This window comes from Pyrus communis, chromosome 16 (genome assembly GCF_041283825.1).
Source record: "Pyrus communis isolate YQ-2024b chromosome 16, ASM4128382v1, whole genome shotgun sequence".
Taxonomy (NCBI): domain Eukaryota; kingdom Viridiplantae; phylum Streptophyta; class Magnoliopsida; order Rosales; family Rosaceae; genus Pyrus; species Pyrus communis.
In genome coordinates, this window is record NC_142580.1 from 16817465 (window position 1) to 16839003 (window position 21539).

At 37.8% G+C, this 21539-nt stretch overlaps 2 protein-coding genes across 2 annotated transcripts; both read right to left on the reverse strand.

Moving 5' to 3' along the window:
• Positions 1-1506: 1506 nt before the first annotated feature.
• Positions 1507-6442, reverse strand: LOC137732787 (RAF-like serine/threonine-protein kinase 20). The gene is made up of 9 exons (XM_068472058.2): positions 4043-6442; positions 3603-3938; positions 3428-3514; positions 3114-3266; positions 2680-2843; positions 2452-2599; positions 2156-2278; positions 1978-2065; positions 1507-1834 (listed from the first exon to the last, which is right to left on the reverse strand). The coding sequence occupies exons 1-9, from the start codon at positions 6320-6322 to the stop codon at positions 1647-1649; spliced, it is 3567 nt and encodes a 1188-aa protein (XP_068328159.2). The 5' UTR covers positions 6323-6442; the 3' UTR covers positions 1507-1646.
• A 4583-nt stretch (positions 6443-11025) lies between these two features.
• LOC137730905 (putative voltage-gated potassium channel subunit beta) lies at positions 11026-15850 on the reverse strand. The gene is made up of 4 exons (XM_068469905.2): positions 15051-15850; positions 13440-13583; positions 12891-13055; positions 11026-11415 (listed from the first exon to the last, which is right to left on the reverse strand). Exons 1-4 carry the CDS (start codon positions 15627-15629, stop codon positions 11302-11304), a joined length of 1002 nt encoding a protein of 333 aa, XP_068326006.2. The 5' UTR covers positions 15630-15850; the 3' UTR covers positions 11026-11301.
• Between the last annotated feature and the right edge of the window lie 5689 nt (positions 15851-21539).

A 21539-nucleotide genomic window follows, 5' to 3' on the forward strand; every position in this document is an offset into this window, starting at 1 on the left:
AAGCAATACTGAGAAAGGGGTGAATCAAACACAAGACATTGGATACAACGGTAAATATTTAAACAAATATGTATATAGCAAGCAATTAGCGACGTAGTCTAATATTTGTATGAACGAGCATGTCCAGTCACTGAGTTTTTTGTGGGACTTGGCTTCCATTCCATGAGTAACCAAGCACACCATTATGCATTGATGCACTACATGGTAGTAATTATATCCCATATTAACAACGTTTTAACATTTGAGGGGGACAAGATACTTGCTGACATGATAACTAAAGCCCTGCTGTCGATCTTCGTGTGTCGATCAATGATCGAGTAATATATGACTGTGCTTTTTGTAATGAGTCGACTTTCATTAAGGATAGGATTAGCCACTAAACTTTGATGTTAATTATTAGTATTTGTTTTCTATTTGTGTACAAGTTTTTCAAGAAGATGATAGCCATATATAGAGAAGATAATTGGTCCGACGGATATTGATGGGAAACAGCGATGATGAAGCACAATATTTTCCCACGTGGTAAGTTTCAGCGCATGTTTGCTGGTGTTTATCTTTGAAGGTATATGAACAAGAACATCATATATCTTAAAAAATGATTTGACTAATTCTAAAAGCTTTTTCTTTTCATCATTATCTTTCTTAAGTTTGTAACAATAGCTAAGAATGCACAACCTATAACGAATTGAACACACATGTTTTACACGTGTATACTTTACTTTTAACACTTCATACGAATCATTTTGTGTATTTACGGGATTGGTAAATGTTTTCGTTAACACTTCAACTAAAGGTACAAAAGAGTGAAAGCTTTTGTTATCTTGGATGTATATTGCAAAAGAACGAAGAATTGGATAGATGACGTGGAAGAGTGCATTGGGTGTGCTATACGACCATTGTAATGCCACTAAAGTTTAAGGGAAAATCTTATAAAACGAAAAAAAGGCCAGCAATGTTTTATGGCACGAAATGTTGGGCAGTCATCAAAAATCAACACGTGCAAAAAATGAGTGTAGCAGAGATGAGAATGCTCTGTTGGATGTGTGAGCACACAAGAAATGATATGATTAAGAACAAGAATATCCGAGGTAAAGTAGGGGTGGCCACAATCGAAGGTAGGATGAGAGAAAACTAATTGTGATGGTTAGGACATGTAAACTAAAGACCTACAAATGCTCTAGTTAGAAAATGTGATTATGAGACATAGTGCAAAAGGGGTAGAGGAAGACCTAGAAAGACCTTGAAAGAGACATTAAGAAAAGACATGGAGTATTGGAGGTTAACAGAAGATTTGGCGCAAAACCAAGAAGACTTGGCGCAAAACCAAGTATAGTAGTGTTTTAAGATTCATACAGTTAACCCCACTTAGTGGAATAAAGCTTTGTTGTTGTTGTACGGGTTTGGTAACCTTACGTGCGTGTGTATACACCTAAAAAACCTCCAGCATCTAGATAACAAATGTGTGCATAGAAATAAATGTTTCAAAGTTGTAAGATCAAATGAAAATACGAAAAAGGAAAATTATAGATTTCATTCATGTATTGATCAGTCTACAAAGGTCTACAAAGGTCAAAATTTTACAGGAATATTAATTGTATTATGTGCTGAAAGTATTTCTATGTTAGTGAGTCAGACGACTTTAAGTTTCATCTACTTGCAAGACCAGGCCGCTTTTTCTGGAGTGCCGTTGACATGTCACGCAGACTATGTGTTATCTCCGTGAACGATGGACGATCAGCAGGATCCGGTGACCAGCATTGTTCCATTAGATTTTTCCATTCAGAATCACAACGCTTTGGAATAGGCGGCCTCAGTGTGTTATTTACAATTCCCCCTATAAGGAAAGTTGATGAAAATAGAAACTCAGTAATTCAGATAAAACGATAAGTTCTTTATGCAGAACGCAGTCTGTTGAGGCGCTTAAGAATGAATTTAGATGAAACAATCCTTTCAAGCTATACAGGCTAGAAAACTTACCAATAATGGCACCACAGTGCATGTTAGCGTATGGTTCCTCCCCAGTCAGGATCTCCCACATTACGATACCAAATGAGAAAACATCAACCTGTCAAAGAATGAACACCCAAATCACCAAGTTAAAACACTTAGGCATGATTTGCTCAGCCTCCCTCACAAAAATAATAAAGTTCCTAACCTTCTCAGAGACCCCGTTGCTGCTCCCACTTAATAGTTCTGGTGCCATCCACGGAAGGGTTCCTCGCACACCACCAGATACTAGTGTGTTGCGCTTAATTCTTGACAAACCAAAATCTCCAACCTGCAGAAGGCATTCTTGGCTGGTCAAGAAAAGGACTTTTTTTTAAGGAACTACTTATTAATATCTTTTAATTGAAAAATATAGCAAAACCAGTAATTATATTTGACTCCACTGTCAAAAAAAAAATACGAAAGACAAGAAGGGTATGCTACATTCTGTATTGAACCAATTACCTTGCATATGGGCCGTTCGGGATCCCTCAAATTAACTAGTAAGTTGTCAGACTTCAAATCAAAGTGAACAATATTTTTGAAATGCAAATACTCCATGCCAAAAGCTGTGTCCATTAAGATTATGAGCCTCTTTCGACGATCAAGCACTCTGCATGAAGAAACTGAAGACTGCATAAATCTTTTAGTGTTAGAGGATATATTGCACAAAACAAAGATGGATCAACTAACCTATCTTTCCTTATTAGGACATGCCTCAACGATCCATTCACCATGTATTCAGCTACAGTTGCCAACGTTCCTCCACGCCCATCAGGCACCACCCCATAAAATGCTACCACATTTGGATGGTGAAGGGTGGAAAGAATCTTTGCCTCTCTCCAGAAGTCCTTAGTCTGTCAACAAGTGAAATTTGCAATGTCATTGCGAAAATATTTTCAACTGTTGGATCTACATTTAACCCCCAAGCCATTTGTATATACATCTCCAGGCACTGGGAAGCTTTAACATAAATTTAGCCACCAATATCAATTTTTTTCTTAAATTTAGCCATTAATAGCCTGCATGTTATGATATAATTTACCGTACAAATGATCACAGAATGTAGTGTGAATTTTTAGATATGAAATTCCGAATTTTGAAAACTAATGACTATGGGGACCAACCAGTCGATCTTGCTCTGATGATCTTCCAGAGAAACAACTCTTCTTTATCCTCTTAATTGCAACGTCTGTTCCTCTCCATTTGCCATGATAGACAGTTCCATATGTACCGGATCCTAACTCTTTCAGTTCTTCAAGATCATCATTCTTTATGATCTGTATATATAGTAGCTGATTTACATTAGAGATGGTTTAAAAGAGTGATGCGAAAAAAAAGCATTGCATGGTCGAGAAACAAATCAAGCATCCATCAGATGTAGAGAAGAGATAAGTAATATCATATCATCAATAAATCCATCAAGATAGTAGCTCTCAACCTGCAAGCCATAGATGCCTGCTTCCATTTCAGCTATTGCGACATCGCTGATAGTTTCATGCCTATGACTGCCATCAGCTGTCATAGCCTATAAAATACAAGATAGGAGCTCTAGTTTACCACCGGAAAAGTACCATAAAAATCATTGCTCAAATTCTGATAGGGATTATGCTTACCTTGTTATCAGATGCTGGGGCTAAACTTCGGGTTACTGTTTCTCCAGGTGATGAACAATCATCACTGGCCTCATATTCTATATGCGAGACATGATAGACCACTTTAGAGGCAGGGATACTGGATGGTGTCATATTAATCAAGTCTTCTACAATAACCACCGAGTCCGTCAGTTTGTTGTCATGCCAATAATCCAGTGGCTGTAACTGGGCGGGGATAGCATCTTCACTGTTGGTTACTTCAGAAGACTGTCTGCTGAGACCTTCATTAGGATAATTCATTGGTTCCTTGTCATGGAGAGAAAATTCTCCGTCTGGTGCAGCAGTTGTAGCCAATTTCTGAATAGGTTCCGATAGTTTAAAATGAAATTATCAGCAAAGTTTAGGCAAATATTCAAAGCAAAAAATAAATAAATAAAATTGGAAAAGGCACAAGTACTTACAGATGTGGAGACTAAGAACTCCTGAGATGCAACAGGTGGTAGTTCACGGGACCAATGAGAAACTGGTTGACTGCTAATTGTCTCAGCTGTAGCACACCGCTGATCCCAAGTACAGTTTTCACTCCTAAGAGAAAACTGAGAAATTGTGTCAAGTCCATAGCCTTGGGGGCCCATATTATCTTCATAACCTTCAGTTTTGGGGTTTGATGACCCAGAAATCCCACTTCCAGGGCATTGTGAATGTTCTGAAGCTAAACAACCACTGCAAAGGCAGTTTGCATTTTGTTCCTTTTTAAATTCCATGACAATATCATTTGATGTAACTTCAACATTTCCTTCGAAGTGTGTCCATTTTTTATCAGCACAAGTGTCATCCATGTCTGTCTGGTTCAACATCTCCAGAGCTTGTTCCACTTTACATTGGTCAGGTCTCCTGACCGTGAATTGATTACCATATTTAGCAATTTGAAGTTTCCCATCAAGAATCACTTTCTGTTGCACAGGCTGTTCTTGTAAGGACCTTTGTATCTTCAACGAAGGTGATTTTTCTAGTCTATATTTCAGTGAGAGCACTGGGATAGCTTCTCCTTTGGAGGTCATCTGAACATGTTCCTGCAACTGAGAGTCAGAAAGTACTGCATGCATTATTCTGTGATGAGAAGCATCTCTTTCACCAGACCCTGAAGATAGTCCCACTGTATCTTCAGGACAAGAGATAGACTTTTCTGAATGGAGGGCCTTTTCCAGAATCCCAAGTCTCTCAGATTTCATACCACTTTTTCCATACTGTGCAGAAGTCACAAAATTTTCACTAAAGCTACGATTGTGGGAGTGCACAATGTGGGACTTTTTAGTCCGGTAATTTTCAGCCAAATATTTGTTATGATGATGGTGATTTAACAACGGAGGCTCATGATGAAGGTTATCATTATTGTCCCCTGCATCAAGATAATAGGTATTGTCGCAGGGAAGTTTTTCCATAGTAGAGGGAGCAATGTCTCCACTACCATCACAATATGATCGATCCAAATAAAGCTGCACATTAGGACTCTTGGGATCTCTATGTTGGAGTGGAACGGGAGATATTGGAGGGGATTGATTAAAGGACTTGTTTGGGATCTGAAGAGTAGCTAAGAACTGAGGAGCTGGTTTAGGTAATGCACCCAACGCGTTTGAGGAACTGGGGCTATAATCTTTGGTCTCAAAATATGCAGCTGTAGGAGAGTCTCTATTAAAGGTTGGACTATAATCTGACATATTTCCGTACTGGCTAGTCTGGCTGGCCAAACTTTGCCCGCTAGAGCTTTTCTGAGGACTTCGGTCTAACATACCATTAACAGCAAAAACAAATTCGCAGTCAGCACCAATTGGATGTGTTACCCTTGCCTCGACAGAACTTGGGATCTCCGTTTCAGATAAAGGTACAAGGAAGAGCCTCAGTCTTTGAGAACCCTCGGTTCTTTCTAGCTCATGATATTCCTCTATCATATGAAGAAGGTCCTCGTCGGAACAAACAGATACAAGTGCATCAAGATCCTCACCGGGAAGCTGGTACTTGATAGTGTGATGTTGGTTGCAAATTGCAAATGTCTTCTTGATTAGTTCCTCCAAATTGGTACCATTGCGAATAGATAAAATCCGTGTATCTCCGCCTACATATCGGAGCTTCCCATCATTTGGCCGAGGCAATATTCTTCCCCCAAAGCTGCAGAGAAATTTCATTTTGAAAGATAAACCATCAGCAAATACTTGGCCATGAGGAGTGTATGATTGAGGGGAGTCCACAACATAAAAAGGAGGCGTAGTTGGTCTTGGTATAACCCGATCACGATCAACTTCACCCGCAAACTTACCCGATGCTTGCGCCATAGAACCATATTCCCAGTAGTATCTGCTCATGTTACTAGGATAAACATTTTTCTCTGTGTCCGCCAGAAAACCTTTAGGAGCAACTGGACTAAAATCTGAGAATTCCGAACTACAATCGGAATCTATTCTCTTCACCCCCATAACGCCACCAAGATCCTCGTAAACCGGTTTAGGGTGTTGGTTTATATTAGAACCCAGCTTTTTCGACTGGGGTTGATCAATTCCAGTCACTACTGGGGCTAATCTTCTTTGTGCAATACGATCCTGCAGAAACTCAGTTGAAAATTCCTCACCAGTTTGTAGACAAACATTAGTCTCATTTTCGTCTGCAGCATTTCTGCCACTTCGAACATCATCTGTTGTATCTCTGCACAACTGTCGACCAGAAGTACCAGGAACCTCACCAGTCATGGTCTCGAAAGAAGTTCCACTTCATCTAAGGTTTATCTATGAACACCCCCTATCACCTTTCAGTGTTAAATCCTCGATGAAAATCATAATTCCAAAATGGATAATGCTCAAAACAATTACATAAATCCATCTTTAAAACTCATTCCATGATGCACCTATGAACACTCTCTGCCCCTCCTTAACATATATTCTAATTCTTCTTTCGGAAAAATTGCCAGAGTGAGCTTGACATTAAACTCCAAATCGCTAAACCGTGTACAAATTCCTTGATGGGCGATATCCATAATTTCTGTCAACATAGAAGTCACCATTCAAGAACATCCGAAACCAACAAGATCACGTATCATTCGCAATATTAGCCATCACCGGGTTTCCATAACGAAAGATAGCCTAAGAAAATGGTGCAATAATTTTCATAGAGCTGATTATCAATGGAGAAACAATTTGCAATGACGAAACCAATGCAATATCTGTATCCTCGCTACCTAAACAAATAATTTCCCATATTAATATGGTTATTCTGCGTACTTTCGACAAACATCTAGCGTACGGAAGTGAAGAAAATAAAAATAGGAGAGCCAAAGCTCACAGAGGGATATGAAAACGAAAGAACGAACATGAACATGCAAAAGGAAAAAAAATGTAGCAAAATGGGTACCTTTGTGATGCTTAAAATGCGCTGATCAACGTTTGAAATCGAAGCTCAAAGACCGGTGCACTGGGATTTCAGCATTTCGGATTAAACCGGAGGAAAACGAAAAGAGGAAAATGGATTTAGGAGTTGGGGTTTTGTTGGTTTAGAGAGAGAGAGAGAGAGAGAATAGAGGATCGGAGTTGAAGCAACAACAATTACTAAGGATTACGCGTCATTACTGCAGGAAATGGAGGGAAAGGACAGGGCCTAACTGCTCTCAACCTATTTTTGAATGAATTTCTCCTCCTTTTTCTTTTTTGGAAGCTATTAGAAATTTGTTAGCATACTTACGTACTTAATACAATCACGTGAATTATATATGACCGTATGATTGTATTAAATATATAAAAGTATTGTTCTGCACCTAAAATCTTATGTGGCCTATTTCATTTGTTGACACATGATCCTTCATTTAAACCCTACTTAACAATGTTAATTATTCTCGACAGAAAAAAATAATGTTAATTATTCAACTTATCTCCTCAAGAAAAACTTAAATACTAAAGAGAAATTATGCCAAAAGTACATGTGTCCCCCGAGTACATAAGTCACATAAAGGCTACAAAGGATTTTGGGTGCAGAAGATTTGGATTCATATATTTAGGGGTCCAATTCTATTAATTCACCAACCTTGTTTTTGTATCTATTATGGAATTGACTCCTTTGTTGTTTTGAACAAGGAAAATAAGCTTGAACATCCAACAAAAGTTAAAATTTTAAAATTTACATAGCTCAATTTTCTTGTTTAGATTCATATCATAGAAAATTAAAATTCTAAATTTATACACCCACCACCACCACCACCATCATCATTGCCATCACCACCACCGTCATCATTGGCACTATTACCGTCACCACCACATCACCACAACCACCTCTACTACCACGGGGCAAAGTGGGAAACTAGCTTAGCAAATTACGCCTTAATTAATTAAGGACATCAATTTCTCGTGATCTAAAGAGCTTAAATCACAATACGACAAGTTGTGCATAAATTTAGGGGGTGTAGTCAAAATAGGATTCGATAGGATTTTAATAGACTTTAAAATCAGGCTATAGTCAATTATAGTTTTAAAAGATTTAGAAATCATGGTGTAGTCAAAGTAGGATTTTAAAGAACACATCTAAATTTAAGGATAGTCAATTAGATTTTAAAGAATACATCTAAATCCAGAGTTAGTGAGAGAATGCAAAAGATTTGATAGGATTTGAATGGGAGAGCGATTAGGGATGGCAATTCTAACCTTTAAAACCGATAACCATTGATAACCGCCAGAATGGATTGGATTTGGGTATGAAAATTCGGGTATATTTTGGATATGGAGAAAAACCGTTAATAATATTCGGTTATGGTTTTTGATATGGTTATAAGAGTCCCCAATTTGTATCCGTCTCCGAAACTGAACTAAATTATATATAACTTAATAGTATTTATATATATTTATTATTCACCGAATCCATTACCTTAAGAATACAAAAGTTGCATTGTGTGAGTTGCATTTTGTGGGCAAGTTAAGAAGTTTTGATATGAATCAAAATCTATGAGAATCCAAATCAATAGTACTTATGAGAGATATCAAAGATCAACCAACATTATCAATGTTTAGCTTTAATTTTTATGTTCTACAAGATCCATTCATTAAATCATTTTATACATCAAATATTTAATGATGAAATTAATATTTACTAAATTATCATGCGTCAATTGAATGAATATATTTTTTGTATTGACGAAGATGGGTATAACCGTTAACTGATGAGGAATCCATTACCCGATGGATATGGTTATGGATAATACCGGATGGTTAATTGGCGATTATGAATATGGTTAATTTTCTTGGTTATGGAGATGGATATAGCATTTCCGCCCCCAAACCAAACCGTTGCCATCCTTAAGAAGGATTTTGATGGATTTAAAGATGGATGGTATATATACCAAATGCTATCAAGAATCCTACCCTCCCCCATCTGATTTCTTTTCACGCCCTTAAACAGAAAAGAACCTTCCAAGCCCTTCATCTTCATCTATACCTTCCTCTTCGGAACACATCCCATCCTCCTCTTCGACTTCATTGTCTTCATTCTCATCTATCATGGATTTGTTTTTCAAATTCTACTCGTAAACAACTATTGGGTTCTGGCAAGTTCTAATCCCTAATTCTAAATAAAATCTTTTTCTCCAGGATTCAAGAACTCACAATAAAATTCTAAATTAATTAAAAAAAATCCATTCTAATCCTAATTAACTATTGGGTTCTGGCCAGTTCTAATCCCCTTTGCCAGTTCTAATCTTCGCGTGTTGGTGGAAAAAGGGAATTAGGGACACTACAATAGCGGCCACCATTTTTACGACCATTTTTTCCAAGGTGAAGTGACGCACCCTAAACCCTCATCCCTTATATTGACATGTTCTAATCTTTCCAGAGGACTCCCCACCAGTCTCTTGCTCTCCCAGGCGAGTACTTCTACAGCGTGTGTGACATCCCAGTTTCAACTCCGTCAGCACAATATTGTCCGTTTGTTCTAATCTTTCCACAGAGGACTCCCCACCAGTCTCTTGCTCTCCTAGGCGAGTACTTCTACAGCGTGTGTGACATCCCAGTTTCAACTCCGTCAGCACAATATTGTCCGTTTTGGGCTCCGACCCCAGTTTCGACTCCGTCAGCACAATATTGTCCGTTTTGGGCCCCGACCATGCCCTCACGATTTTGTTTCTGGGAACTCACACGAGAACTTCCCGGTGGGTCACCCATCCTATGATTGCTCTCGCCTAAACTCGCTTAACTTCGAAGTTCTGATGGAACCCGAAGCTAGTGAGTTCCCAAAAGGCCTCGTGCTAAATGGAGGTGGGCATGTACATATAAGGCATGTCACCCCCTCTGTTGGTTGATGTGGGACGTTACAATCCACCCCCCTTAGGGGCCCGACATCCTCATCGACACACTCGCACCACACGACAGAATGACTCTAATACCATTCTGTCACATTCCGATTTCGACTCCACCGTAGCACGATATTGTCCGCTTTGGGCCTCAACCACGCCCTCACGTTTTTGTTTCTGGGAACTCACGCGAGAACTTCCCAATGGATCACCCATCCTAGGATTGCTCTCGCTTGAACTCGCTTAACTTCGAAGTTCCGATGGAACTCGAAGCCAGTGAGTTCCCAAAAAGCCTCGTGCTAAATGGAGGTGGGCATGTACATATAAGGCATATCATCCCCTCTCCATTGGTCGATATGGGATGTTATAGCGTGCGTCGTTTGGTGTGCAATAGGTCATGAAGACAATTTAGTCTTAGCCATAAGATTTTATTAAATATGATCTAACAGCTCTGTGTGATTTCCAATTTTTTCAAAATACTACGAAATCCATGAAAGAAGTCCATACAACTCCACAAAAATCTATATAATATAATCCATATAAATCTATCAAAATTCATATACAATTCTAAAGTCTATTAAAACCTTTTGAAATCTGCCACCTCAAAAAGTACATTAAAATTCTTTACAATCCAAATTGACTACACCCGTAGTTTCAGGTTTAACAAAATCTATAATTTAGAATTTGGGGGAAAGTTGTACCTAAATCAAAGTCCCTAAATAAAGTTTAAGCCCTTCACATTCGTAGGAGCTTTGTTCAAAGCCCAACCTAGCAGATATAAACAACCCTTCCATTGCTTTCAAGAACAAGGTTAGGAAAATATTTTCCGCACTCCTCTTTCTCGTTACGCACTCGTTTATTTATGTCTCAATTCTCCTTTGACTAAAGGGTGGGCTGCAGAAGGACGTGTATAGAAATCACTTCCCAAATTTTGACGAGACACGTCCAAAGTCAGAGAGCACCTATCAACTAGGAAAGCACGACTTTCCTACTCAGAAACATTCACATCACACCCAATCTCTTTTGCTTGAACCATGCAGTTGGAAACCAAACCAAATGCCAATTGGGTCAAGAAAAATGAAAAGCAACATCAATAGAAACCAGGTTATAGCAAAAATATAAAATCTCTTTAAAACCAAATCCACAACCAGTTACTTTATTTTCACCGGTAAATCCACAATTCATCAAATAGTTCTGAAAACATCCATGACTCCCCCCTCCTTCTATGGGAGGGAGGGGGAAGGAAACATTAAAATAAATGACAACTTCCGAATGTGAAAATGAAAATATATCCAACAAGCTAACCAACAGCACCAAAAGGCATGAGTTTCTCTTCCATTAAGTTGGAACAACCCAATCTGCTGTGCAATGTGCGGAAATATGTGGAGCTCGTAAATATACTGTCTACCTAAAGGATTCTGGACGCTTTGGCTTGCTTTGAACAACAGCCTCAATCTTTTCCATTACAGCAGGAGTTAATAAAGGGATTACATCAATAGCTTTCATGTTCTCTTGGACCTGCATACAGATGAAAACAGCTTTTTCGTAACTGTAGAAAGATGACATAACAATTGCGTTTTTTTTTAGTGGAAATCAGAGGACATAAACGCTCTCTTTGCTTTTCCAGATCCGACTATCACCAATTTAAAACAAACCAGAGTACTCCTTCACAATGCAATAACTACACGCTTATTTAACAATCACGTCACTGTACATTTTTTAAAGGTTTAAAAGCCCTTCCCTCTCTATTTGCTCCTTCTCCCAATTAGTAGAATTGGCCATATTGTTTCCATGTAAACCCCTCTCCATTGAATGGAGACTAGCAAACAATTTTGACATGGAGGTTAGGCATGTAAAAGCTAACATGTCATTGAAAAGTCATTTTTGTTTCTTAAGGTCACGTTTGCTGCCTAGGATGAGATTGGATTGGATAACTCATTACATTCAAGGTATGTTGAAGTTGAAACGAAGGCCAACTTCCAAGTTTTGTCCAACTTAAAGGAATTAGATGGATCAGCTGTAAGGTGTTGATATCCTACCATTCTGTGAGGATTCTTTAACTTGGACAAAATTTGGAAGTTAGCCTCCATTTCTTCCTTCAACATACCTTGGATCTAGTGAGTTTAAACCGAAATGTGGCCTGAGTTTAAACTGAAAGGAATGCAATCTAGGATAAGGTAACAATCACCCTGCTGACTTAAAGCTTTACAACCTCCATTCTCCTTATCTGGGTTGTCAAGACATTTTATATATTGTTTTCTTCTCCCCTCCCCCAGGTTTAAAGAATCTGGGAAACCGACATTGAAGACCAAACTCTAAGTAAATGACCACTATTTAAGAGATTAGGACAAGTTTGGAGCTATTCACAAAGCATAGGATGGGCTAAATTACAAATGACTGAAACTGGAAGATCATAACAATATTACCCTCCATATGGTAATGACCAAGATTATGGTTTACCATAACATAATACTATTCTCTTGGTCGGCAGCTATTCAGATAACAGGATATGATGTGCAAAATAATAAAAATAAATAAATAAAAATGCATTCAAAATCAGGAATAACGTGGACATGTGTGCGTAACTAGTAATATACTAACATCATGTGTACAGAAGTGCCAGCATGCACCAACAAACTTAGACAATTAATGTACTTAAAAGTTTAATCTTAATCAGAAAAACTCTCCAAGATACAAAAATAAAAAATGAAATTGAAAAATGAAATCAATTATAATGCACTTAAGGAAAGATTAAGCTCTGACAAGCTAAAAGAACAATACTGCCCTTCATGTCTCACGTATGGTGATCATTGAACACTAAACTGACATGTAAGGTCAAGACCCGCTGGAAATATAACATAGACAGGGATGAATTATTTTCCTTAAATTTGAATTAACCTCACAGTAGTAGTCTAGTAGATCAAGCAATGCATAGAAGCTAAGAATGACTGCATTACAATTATGTCGCAAATATGATGTATGTTAAAACTAACCTGTGACTCCTTTGTAGCACCAGTAATAACTGATGAGACATTCGGATTAGCAGCACACCACGCAATTGCTAGTTGAGCTAATGGTACACCTAATTCATCTGCAATTGGCTTAAGACCATTAACTTTTTTCAGCACGTCATCAACCAGTGATCGACTAGCAAGATTCTGCAAAGCATAAAGCAAACGTTAGCCATCCCACCCATAAAAGAGGAAAAGGTTTATAACAGTCTATGCAACCTTGAAAACAGAAAACGAATATATGATAACATCTGCAATGTCTGTTAAGGGGAAACACCAATGATTCTAATTCAGAAACCAATCAATGCATGTCATTACATTACATCCCAGCAATAGCAAATTATATGCTGGGTTCTGATTAGAATATGTTGGCAAGTAGATAAGGGGGAGGACCAATAATTTTAATACACATGATAATAAATAATTGGTCTTGAAAAATAGACAGCAGCAGTTTAGAGTCATTAATCTAAACAATTCAACCGTGCATGTATATAAAAGCATAGAGTTAACATATTCTTTAAATCCCCTTACTTTGTAATTGTCCAAAGCAAATCGGCTATCAGGAGGTATATTTCCCTTGTTATATTTTCCAGTGAGAACACCAGAAGCAAGTGGACTCCAAGTGGTAAGTCCCAGGCCATAGTTGGTATACAGTGGGAGGAACTCAGACTCAACCTGCACACATAAAAGTTGAAGGAAATCATGAATGAGACGGGGGAGAGAGAGAATTCCTTTCTTTGCGCTATAACAGCAATATTCATGTTCCCTTGTCAGGGACATATATAAGGAAATATAGGGCAATGCAGTTGATGGAGTATAACCACACATACAAGACAATTCTATACACTATAAAGCCAAATAATAGGCATAGAAGACATAACAGCTATTACAAAAATTACAACAGAGGACAAGGTGTCCACCAATTTACAAGTTTTCCATACTATAAAACAAGTAAGAAGACATAACAGCCATTACAAAAATTACTTACAGAAAACAGAAAGAGAAATTACAAGACATCAAACAAAGCTGTAAGATACAGCAGCGCTCAAATCTGAAAATGTTGCACAAGAAAGGCATTAAACTTTGCAGACACTGATGTCCCATATCGAAGCCCAGAGCCGGACCCTTTCCCATAAAGAGTGTCATTCAGTAATCCATATAGTATTAACACAGACGTGGATGAGTATAAGTTCAGGCAATTTAAGGTAATCATTCAGCTAGAGATGCAAAATGATAGAAGTTAAATTTTTGCTTGGAAGTTAGAAATGAGATTCGTCCAAAAACAAACAGTTAGAAGTGAAAGACATGAGCTTTCCAGGTTTTCAGAACCAATAGTCACACAATACAGAGATGCAACAGACTTATTACAATGAATCATAAGAAATCATTTACCAGGAATGCTCATCTATTTCTATTGATTATAATTGTCAGAAAAATGAAATTTAAAGGATGCTGCCATCCCATTGACATGAATGAAAGAATATATGGTTCAGGAACAGTTGGTTGAGTCCTTGTGGTAGAAGGGTTTCAGCTTGAAAATGGGTAATGAACAATTACAAGGAGAAAGGTGGAAGCAAAGTTAGCAATGAGTAAAAAACTGGAAAAACTGTGGCTACAAATACTACAAAGACAAACTTTTGGTTATTCAAATTAAATAAAAAACTGAAAAATCTTGATATCTAATATCTCTAAGTGAAAACTGGAAAAACAAGGCTACAAGTACTGCATAGACAAACTTCTGCATACTCGTGTAATATCTGCGGCCTTTTAACTGAATACTACATGACCAAGCTCATTACCAATCTTCTCCCATGACTACTATCTATGACTGGGAACTTAATCACTACGTAATGCATAGTCAACTGCTTATTTTCAGCGCCGATAGTAGGATACTCGTACCATTTGTGAACATCAGCTACTAAATCTCAAAACAGTTAAGAAATATCAGGTCATCCTATCAAAAACACCACTCAGCACTTTCTTTTGATTTTTGTTACGAAAAACCAAGATCAAGTAATCAATCATCAACGAATTAACAATCTCCATCTGGGCACAAAAATTAATTAAAATCAAACAATCTCCATCTGGGCACAAAAAGGAATTAACAAACAAAAAATCAAAAGGCCATGAATGCCGACCGACCTTGTGCCTGGAGAGCAAATTATACTCAGGCTGCTCAACAATGGGACCCACCAAATCCAACCTCTGGGCGATCCCCCAAGCCTCCGTGATCTGCTGCGCCGACCACTCACTGGTCCCCCAATAAAACGCCCACCCCTTATCGATCACATAGTTCATCGCCCTCACCGTCTCCTCGATCGGCGTCGTGGAGTCGGGACGGTGGCAGTAGATGAGATCCACGTAGTCCGTGTCCATCCGCTTGAGCGACGCCTTGGTGCCCTCCACGATGTGCTTCCGGGAGAGGCCCTTGTCGTTGGGTCCGGGGCCGCCCCAGAAGATCTTGGTGGAGAGGACGACGTCGGAGCGCTTCCAGCCGAGCTCGCGGATGGCCTGGCCCATGATCTCCTCGGCGCGTCCGGAGGCGTAGACCTCGGCGTTGTCGAAGAAGTTGACGCCGTGGTCGCGGCAGGTCTGGAGGAGGGACTTGGCCTCCTTGACGTCGAGCTGGTTGCCGAAGCTGACCCAGGCGCCGTAGGAGAGCTGGCTCACTTTGAGGCCGGACCGGCCCAGGTTGTTGTACTGCATATTACTCGACACCATTGCAGAGACACTGTGAGTCTGCGAGGAGTCAAATGATGGGAGTTTCTCGGGTCGCAAGGAAGGTGATGACACAGGACACGTCTCTATTTTTCTATTTTTCTATTTTCGATATTCCTATTTGTTTTGTTGGATTTATGTAATATTTTTAATTGGAGAGGTGTCGGATGATGAGTTAGAGTGGGGACCTAGGCATGTGGGGGTGGGGTACGGGCGGGCGGTTCAATTTTAATAACGCTTTCTTGGACTATTTGAGTGTCTTTTTCGACCTCGGGTGATGCTTTTCTTGTTTCAGAGTTATCTTAAATTGGTAGTGCATATTAAATTATATATCATCATTAAAAATATAAGTATGTTATTCAATACTTACGTTACAATTCAATTATTCTTTTTAAATTGTCTAGTTACTAACTTTTTCGAATACGTCAATACAAAAGACTTATTTTAGTTAAGGGCGTTAGGATGGGATTCTCTCTCCATCCTTTTTCCCTCCCTTACCTCCCCCTTCTCACAATTTTTTTTTCTCTTTTCTCTCTCTTTACCGAGATGAAATCTTGAGCGTTCAAATAGGAGAAGATGGAAGAAGAGAGGAAAAATACGAGAGAGAATCCTTCTCCACATTCTTAATCATAAGCTCTATACACGACTTGCACTTAGATTACGATAATGCTAGGAGACCAAATTTGCAAACAAAATTATGTGGCTATGGATGATTGAATCATTAATTATGCGTCGATTAACGTGTTTCTTTCTTATTAGTGATACATTTTGCACATTTGGCTTAGAAATTTGATCACCCTGACATTATCCTTTAGATAATACATAAGAAGTAAGTTTTATACAAACTAAAATAATTTCTGCAATGCGTGTGTATTGTGTGTTTTAGTGCTAGCAACACATAGTCTCTGCATCTTCTAACGCGTAAGCATATGGACAGTCTCATTTTCACTTTTGCACCATTAGTGAGAATAGAAGCATTTGAGAGACGTGAAGAGAAAGCATACAACCGCATAACTCTAATGCGGATAATTATCTAGTTTTTATTTGGGAAATTTTATTTAGGATTAATCTCAGTTTACTACTTTGAAGTTTATTGGTTTTCAACATTTGATACACGAAGTTTTCTTCCTCCTAGAGTGGTACCTGAAGTCGTAATTTTGGGACATTTTCATATATTCGTTAAAGTTGCTGTTAAAGCAGCCTTTAAGTAGTGACATGGCGTCCAAGTGGATAATGACTGGGCGCCACGTGTCAATATGGCCCCACTTGAATATTAAAAAAAATTAAAAAATTATTAAAAAAAAACTTGGGTTATCTCCTACCTCCCCCAACCCTCCCTCCCTTCTTTCTTCTGCACCCCTACTCCTTCACTTCTTTGATCCCTCCCTCCACTCCCCGTCGAAATTTCAGGGTTGTCCAGGAAAAAAGTCGTCAGAACCCGCGGGACGACACTAATGTCGAAGGTTTAAAGCAGCAGGAACTGGAAGAGCAACCAACAACTCATCGATTTCTTCGACAGTCAAGCCCAGCAACCCTTCCACCTTCCAAGCCTTCATAGTGATAATTTGGGCGTCAAGTTGGGGTTTTTGCTTTTAGGTTTTTAAATTTTAAATTGGATTGATCTGAGGAGAGAGAAAGGAGGGGAGGTGAAGAGGGTGAAGGACACGTGGTGCCCAATCATTGTCTACGTGGACGCCACGTCACCAGTTAATAGCTGATTTAACAGCAACCTTAACAGATATATGAAAGTGTCCTAAAATTATGACTTTAGGTACCACTCTAGCATGAAAAAAAACTTCATGTATCAAATGTTGAAAGGGAAATTTTAGTTAAACCCATCTAACCTATTTCTATACCAAACTTACTCTTTGAACCCATTTGATTTTTAACTAAACTATTAATATCCCTTTAAACCCAAATTTAATACCTAATATACACACCATAAACCCAATTCAATATGTGGATTTATTTTTACACCCATTTGATTTTTAGAAGCTAAATTTGATGTGTTTAGACCTGAGTTCTTTGCATGGTTTTCCATAATAAAATGGGTTGTAATGAAACCAATCAATGTCTGGTAACTTATGGGCTATTATGGTACTAGGGTTCCACAAGAGAAGTCTTGTGTTTACGTAGCACCTATAGTAGTCACGAGGTGGAGGCCAGTCAAGTAGTAGGCAGATGAGGCCATTGGAAAAACCCACAAGGGATGAACTGTAGAGACTAGTATCAAATGCAAATTCATCTTCAAGGTCTCTACGACTGCTTTCTATTGCTGATGATACGAGAGGTGGAGGCGCCGCCAACATTCTTCTTGAATGATTGGTAGTCAATGAGTTGGGGAAATTGAAAGGGGATTGGTGGCCAGTCATGGGGAAGTGGATAGGGGCAGTTTAAAGAGAATCAAGATATTCTTGTTGTTGTTGTTGGTATGTGCTCAATGCTTGGCGACGACTGGGAAGTAGAGATTAAGTCGCGCCATGACTTGCATACACAACGAAATCAGATGAGAGATATGACCGGTAGCCATGAAAGTATCTCGACGAATATATCGTCATTGCTGAAGGAGAAGATCGGCAATTCTCCACCATCACCCACCATAATATAGTAGAAAATGAATGGCTGAATATACTTCAAATCGTACGTATTGATCGTTAGGGTTACGATATATACACACACAAATATGCCATATCTCACAAGGAAAGGAAGAATACAAATCATACTCTGGCCAAATATAAGAGTCCTAATATATATACAACTTAATGATTTATATTAGACCAAATATAAAATTGAATTTTATTTTTTTCACCTCTTGAGAAATTCGCCCTACAAAAGAATGTCCTTCAAGATACTCTCAAGCAGGATGATTATACACTCCACATACTACCTTCAATGTCCAATCGTCCTCATCGCCAATATTCACACCTTTCAACAAGAATGGACATCCACATTTTTTCATGCTAGAACTCCTAGATTGTTTTTTTGTGTGACCAATCTCATTTGACCTTTGACCATATGCTACAATACACTTTTATGACGGATATGTACCGTTTCTTTCACAAGCAAGTGTTAGGTGAGGGCGACTCAACAATCTTCCCTTCACCTCCTAAATCAGACCTTTCAATAACAATTACCATATTATTTAGCTTTCCATGTTCACGAACCCATCTAATCAACACATCTTTTCCTTTGAATATCTGCACGTAACAAATATTTTATTTAGAAGTAAAATTCTAAAATTAACTAACACGTTAACAACACTATAAATATATGATTACCTCATAAGTTGTAAATTGGTTAGTATAATCCACTACACATTCTTGTCCAACCTCTTTGCCTCGATCAAAGGCATCATCGAATTCTTGTTGCCAAAAAATAAATAACAAAAATATGATAACATCAAGAAAACGATGTAGAAATATTTTGGGTTCTAAATCCACAAAAAAAATGGATATTAGTAGTCAAGCACAACTCGGCTTACAAATTTGAAAATATCTTATATTCTTAGTCCTAGTATCGAGGAAACAACTAAGCAAGATAATGCAAAGGAATCATGGTTTTTGCTTCAGAACCACAAGAAAGGAGCATAAATTTGACTTTTCGCAGTTGTTTGCCAATTCAACCAGTTACTGGGTCCTTTCACAAAGGACATTTTTCATCGTTGGATGCTTTCGTTGTTATTTTAGCCGGAAGGTAGCATGCTTTCGTTGTATTTGTTGAAAAAAATTACAGTAAAGTAACTTCTACACTCTAAAAATTTGAAATCAAACGAACAAAAAATTCATAAATTGAGTCATACCTGGGTTGGAGGATTCAAAACTTCAAAATCACCATCCATCAATATAAAAAAACTTATTTTTCTCTATGAGAGCTATTAGGATTTTAGTCAGAATGAATGTAGAATAAACAAAGAGTGATCATAGCGTTTAATTATAGTGTTTGGGTTTATTGATAAATTTCAGTTTTATTATTAATTTCATTTTGTACTTAATAGTAATTATGCAACAGGGTAAAATAGACAATTAACATTTAAAATTTAAGAGGTTAAATGGGTTTAAATAAAATTTCCCATGTTGAAAATCAAGAAACTTCAGGGTAATAAACTAAGATTAACCTTTTTATTTAATACCATGTAACTTCTTTCTACGTCCAATTTAAATTTTAAATATTAATTGTTTTTATTTTCTTGCATAATTACCATCAAATAGAAGATGAAATTAATAATAAAACTACAATTTATCAATAAACTCACACATTATAATCAATGTTCTAAAAGACGCTATGCACTAATCTGGCAGTTGGTTGGGACCTAACGCCTAGGCAGCTATGCGGTTTAGGCGGATTTAAGTAATAAATCATATAAATTTACTAAGTTTACTATATAACATATGAAAAAACATTGAATAATACATTTTTTTTTTTTAAATAAGGAAGGCATATGCATGTATGTATGTAAAATTTTAGACTTTCTAAATTAGTTTTGTATCATTTTAGAAAAGCCCATATTGATGGGTCTTTATTCTCATTAATAAAAGTGAAGAAGGTCAGCCTTTTCATTTTTGTTTTAATATATTATAACTTCCACCGACTCACTTGCTTAAAAGAAAAACTTAATAGCTAAATTGCTAAAGCCTAAATTACCAACTACTTTAAAGTTAAAACCCTAACGAAAGCCGCCGCACCCATCTCTGCAATTGTAGACTTATCATCTACAACTTGCCGCCATCACCCTCTCTGCAAGACTGCAACTACAAGCTTCTAATCTACAAAGCTCTCTCTCTCCCTCTCTCTCTCTCTCTCTCCCCCAGACCATGTCAAGGCTCATTTCAAGCAAATCGAGAGGGGGCCAGCAAGGGTCGGGGAGACAAAAGGGTTGTGATTTGCGAAATTATGTTTTTTCCCAGACTGCCCAGCGTCCGCCAAAGCCACCTAGGCCATTTGGGCAGCCGTTTTGCCGATTTTATAAGTGATTTTGAGTTAATCGTGGCGGAGCACCACCACCTAACGCTTAGGCGGCTACCTAGATCGTTTTTTAGAATAGTGATTATAATTAAACGTTGTCATCATTTCTTGTTTATGTTCATTCCGACTAAAACCTGATAACTCTTATAAAGAAAAACAAGTTTTTTTTTTCTATTGATGGCTAAAACCCTAATTCCAACAAGGATGGAGGAGTCGGACGAACCACATCTCACCCTCAAACCATTCGAAACAACATATAAAGTACAAGGAAAAGCCTTGAAGATGTATCTAAGTTACAGGCCACATCTTTTATTGGCTCAACCACCTTCTATAATCATGGTCAGGTGATGTGCCCAGGACTCAAACCTCCAAGGAGTCTCCTTAAAATAAAGGGTCCTGCATAAAAACTAGAAGAGAATTTATAGTCAACACGAATTAAAGTTCAGCATTTTATCCGACATTGCTTGCCTTTAACGCTCTATGGCTTTGTGAATTTTTTCCTCCTCTTTCTCGCCTCAGCTACTGAAATTTTTTGGCTTTCAAATTTCTTTGAAAACAAAACTACTTAGTTTGAATTCTTTTTTTATTCTATAAATAGGTGTAAAGAGAAAGTAACATTTTGAATTGGGTATGGAAGGTAGTTTAGGTAATAATTTTAGGTTTAAAGAGAGATTAATTCTTTAAGTAAAAATAATATGGGTGAAAGAGTAAGCTAAGTGTAGAAAGAGATTACAAGGGTTTAAATAAAATTTCTCTTTTATTTTAACATTTGGCTTAATCTTAATAATCTAGATTTCATTATTTTATTTGACTAATTTAGCCTTGATTTATTTGATTGTCTGTCCTTTATGTTTCTATTAAGCAGGGGCGTTTTGGGAGTTTTCATAAAAATTAAATTAGTGTCAGTTACAAAAGGGGCTTCTCACTTTTAGTATAGTAGCTTTTTTGCAC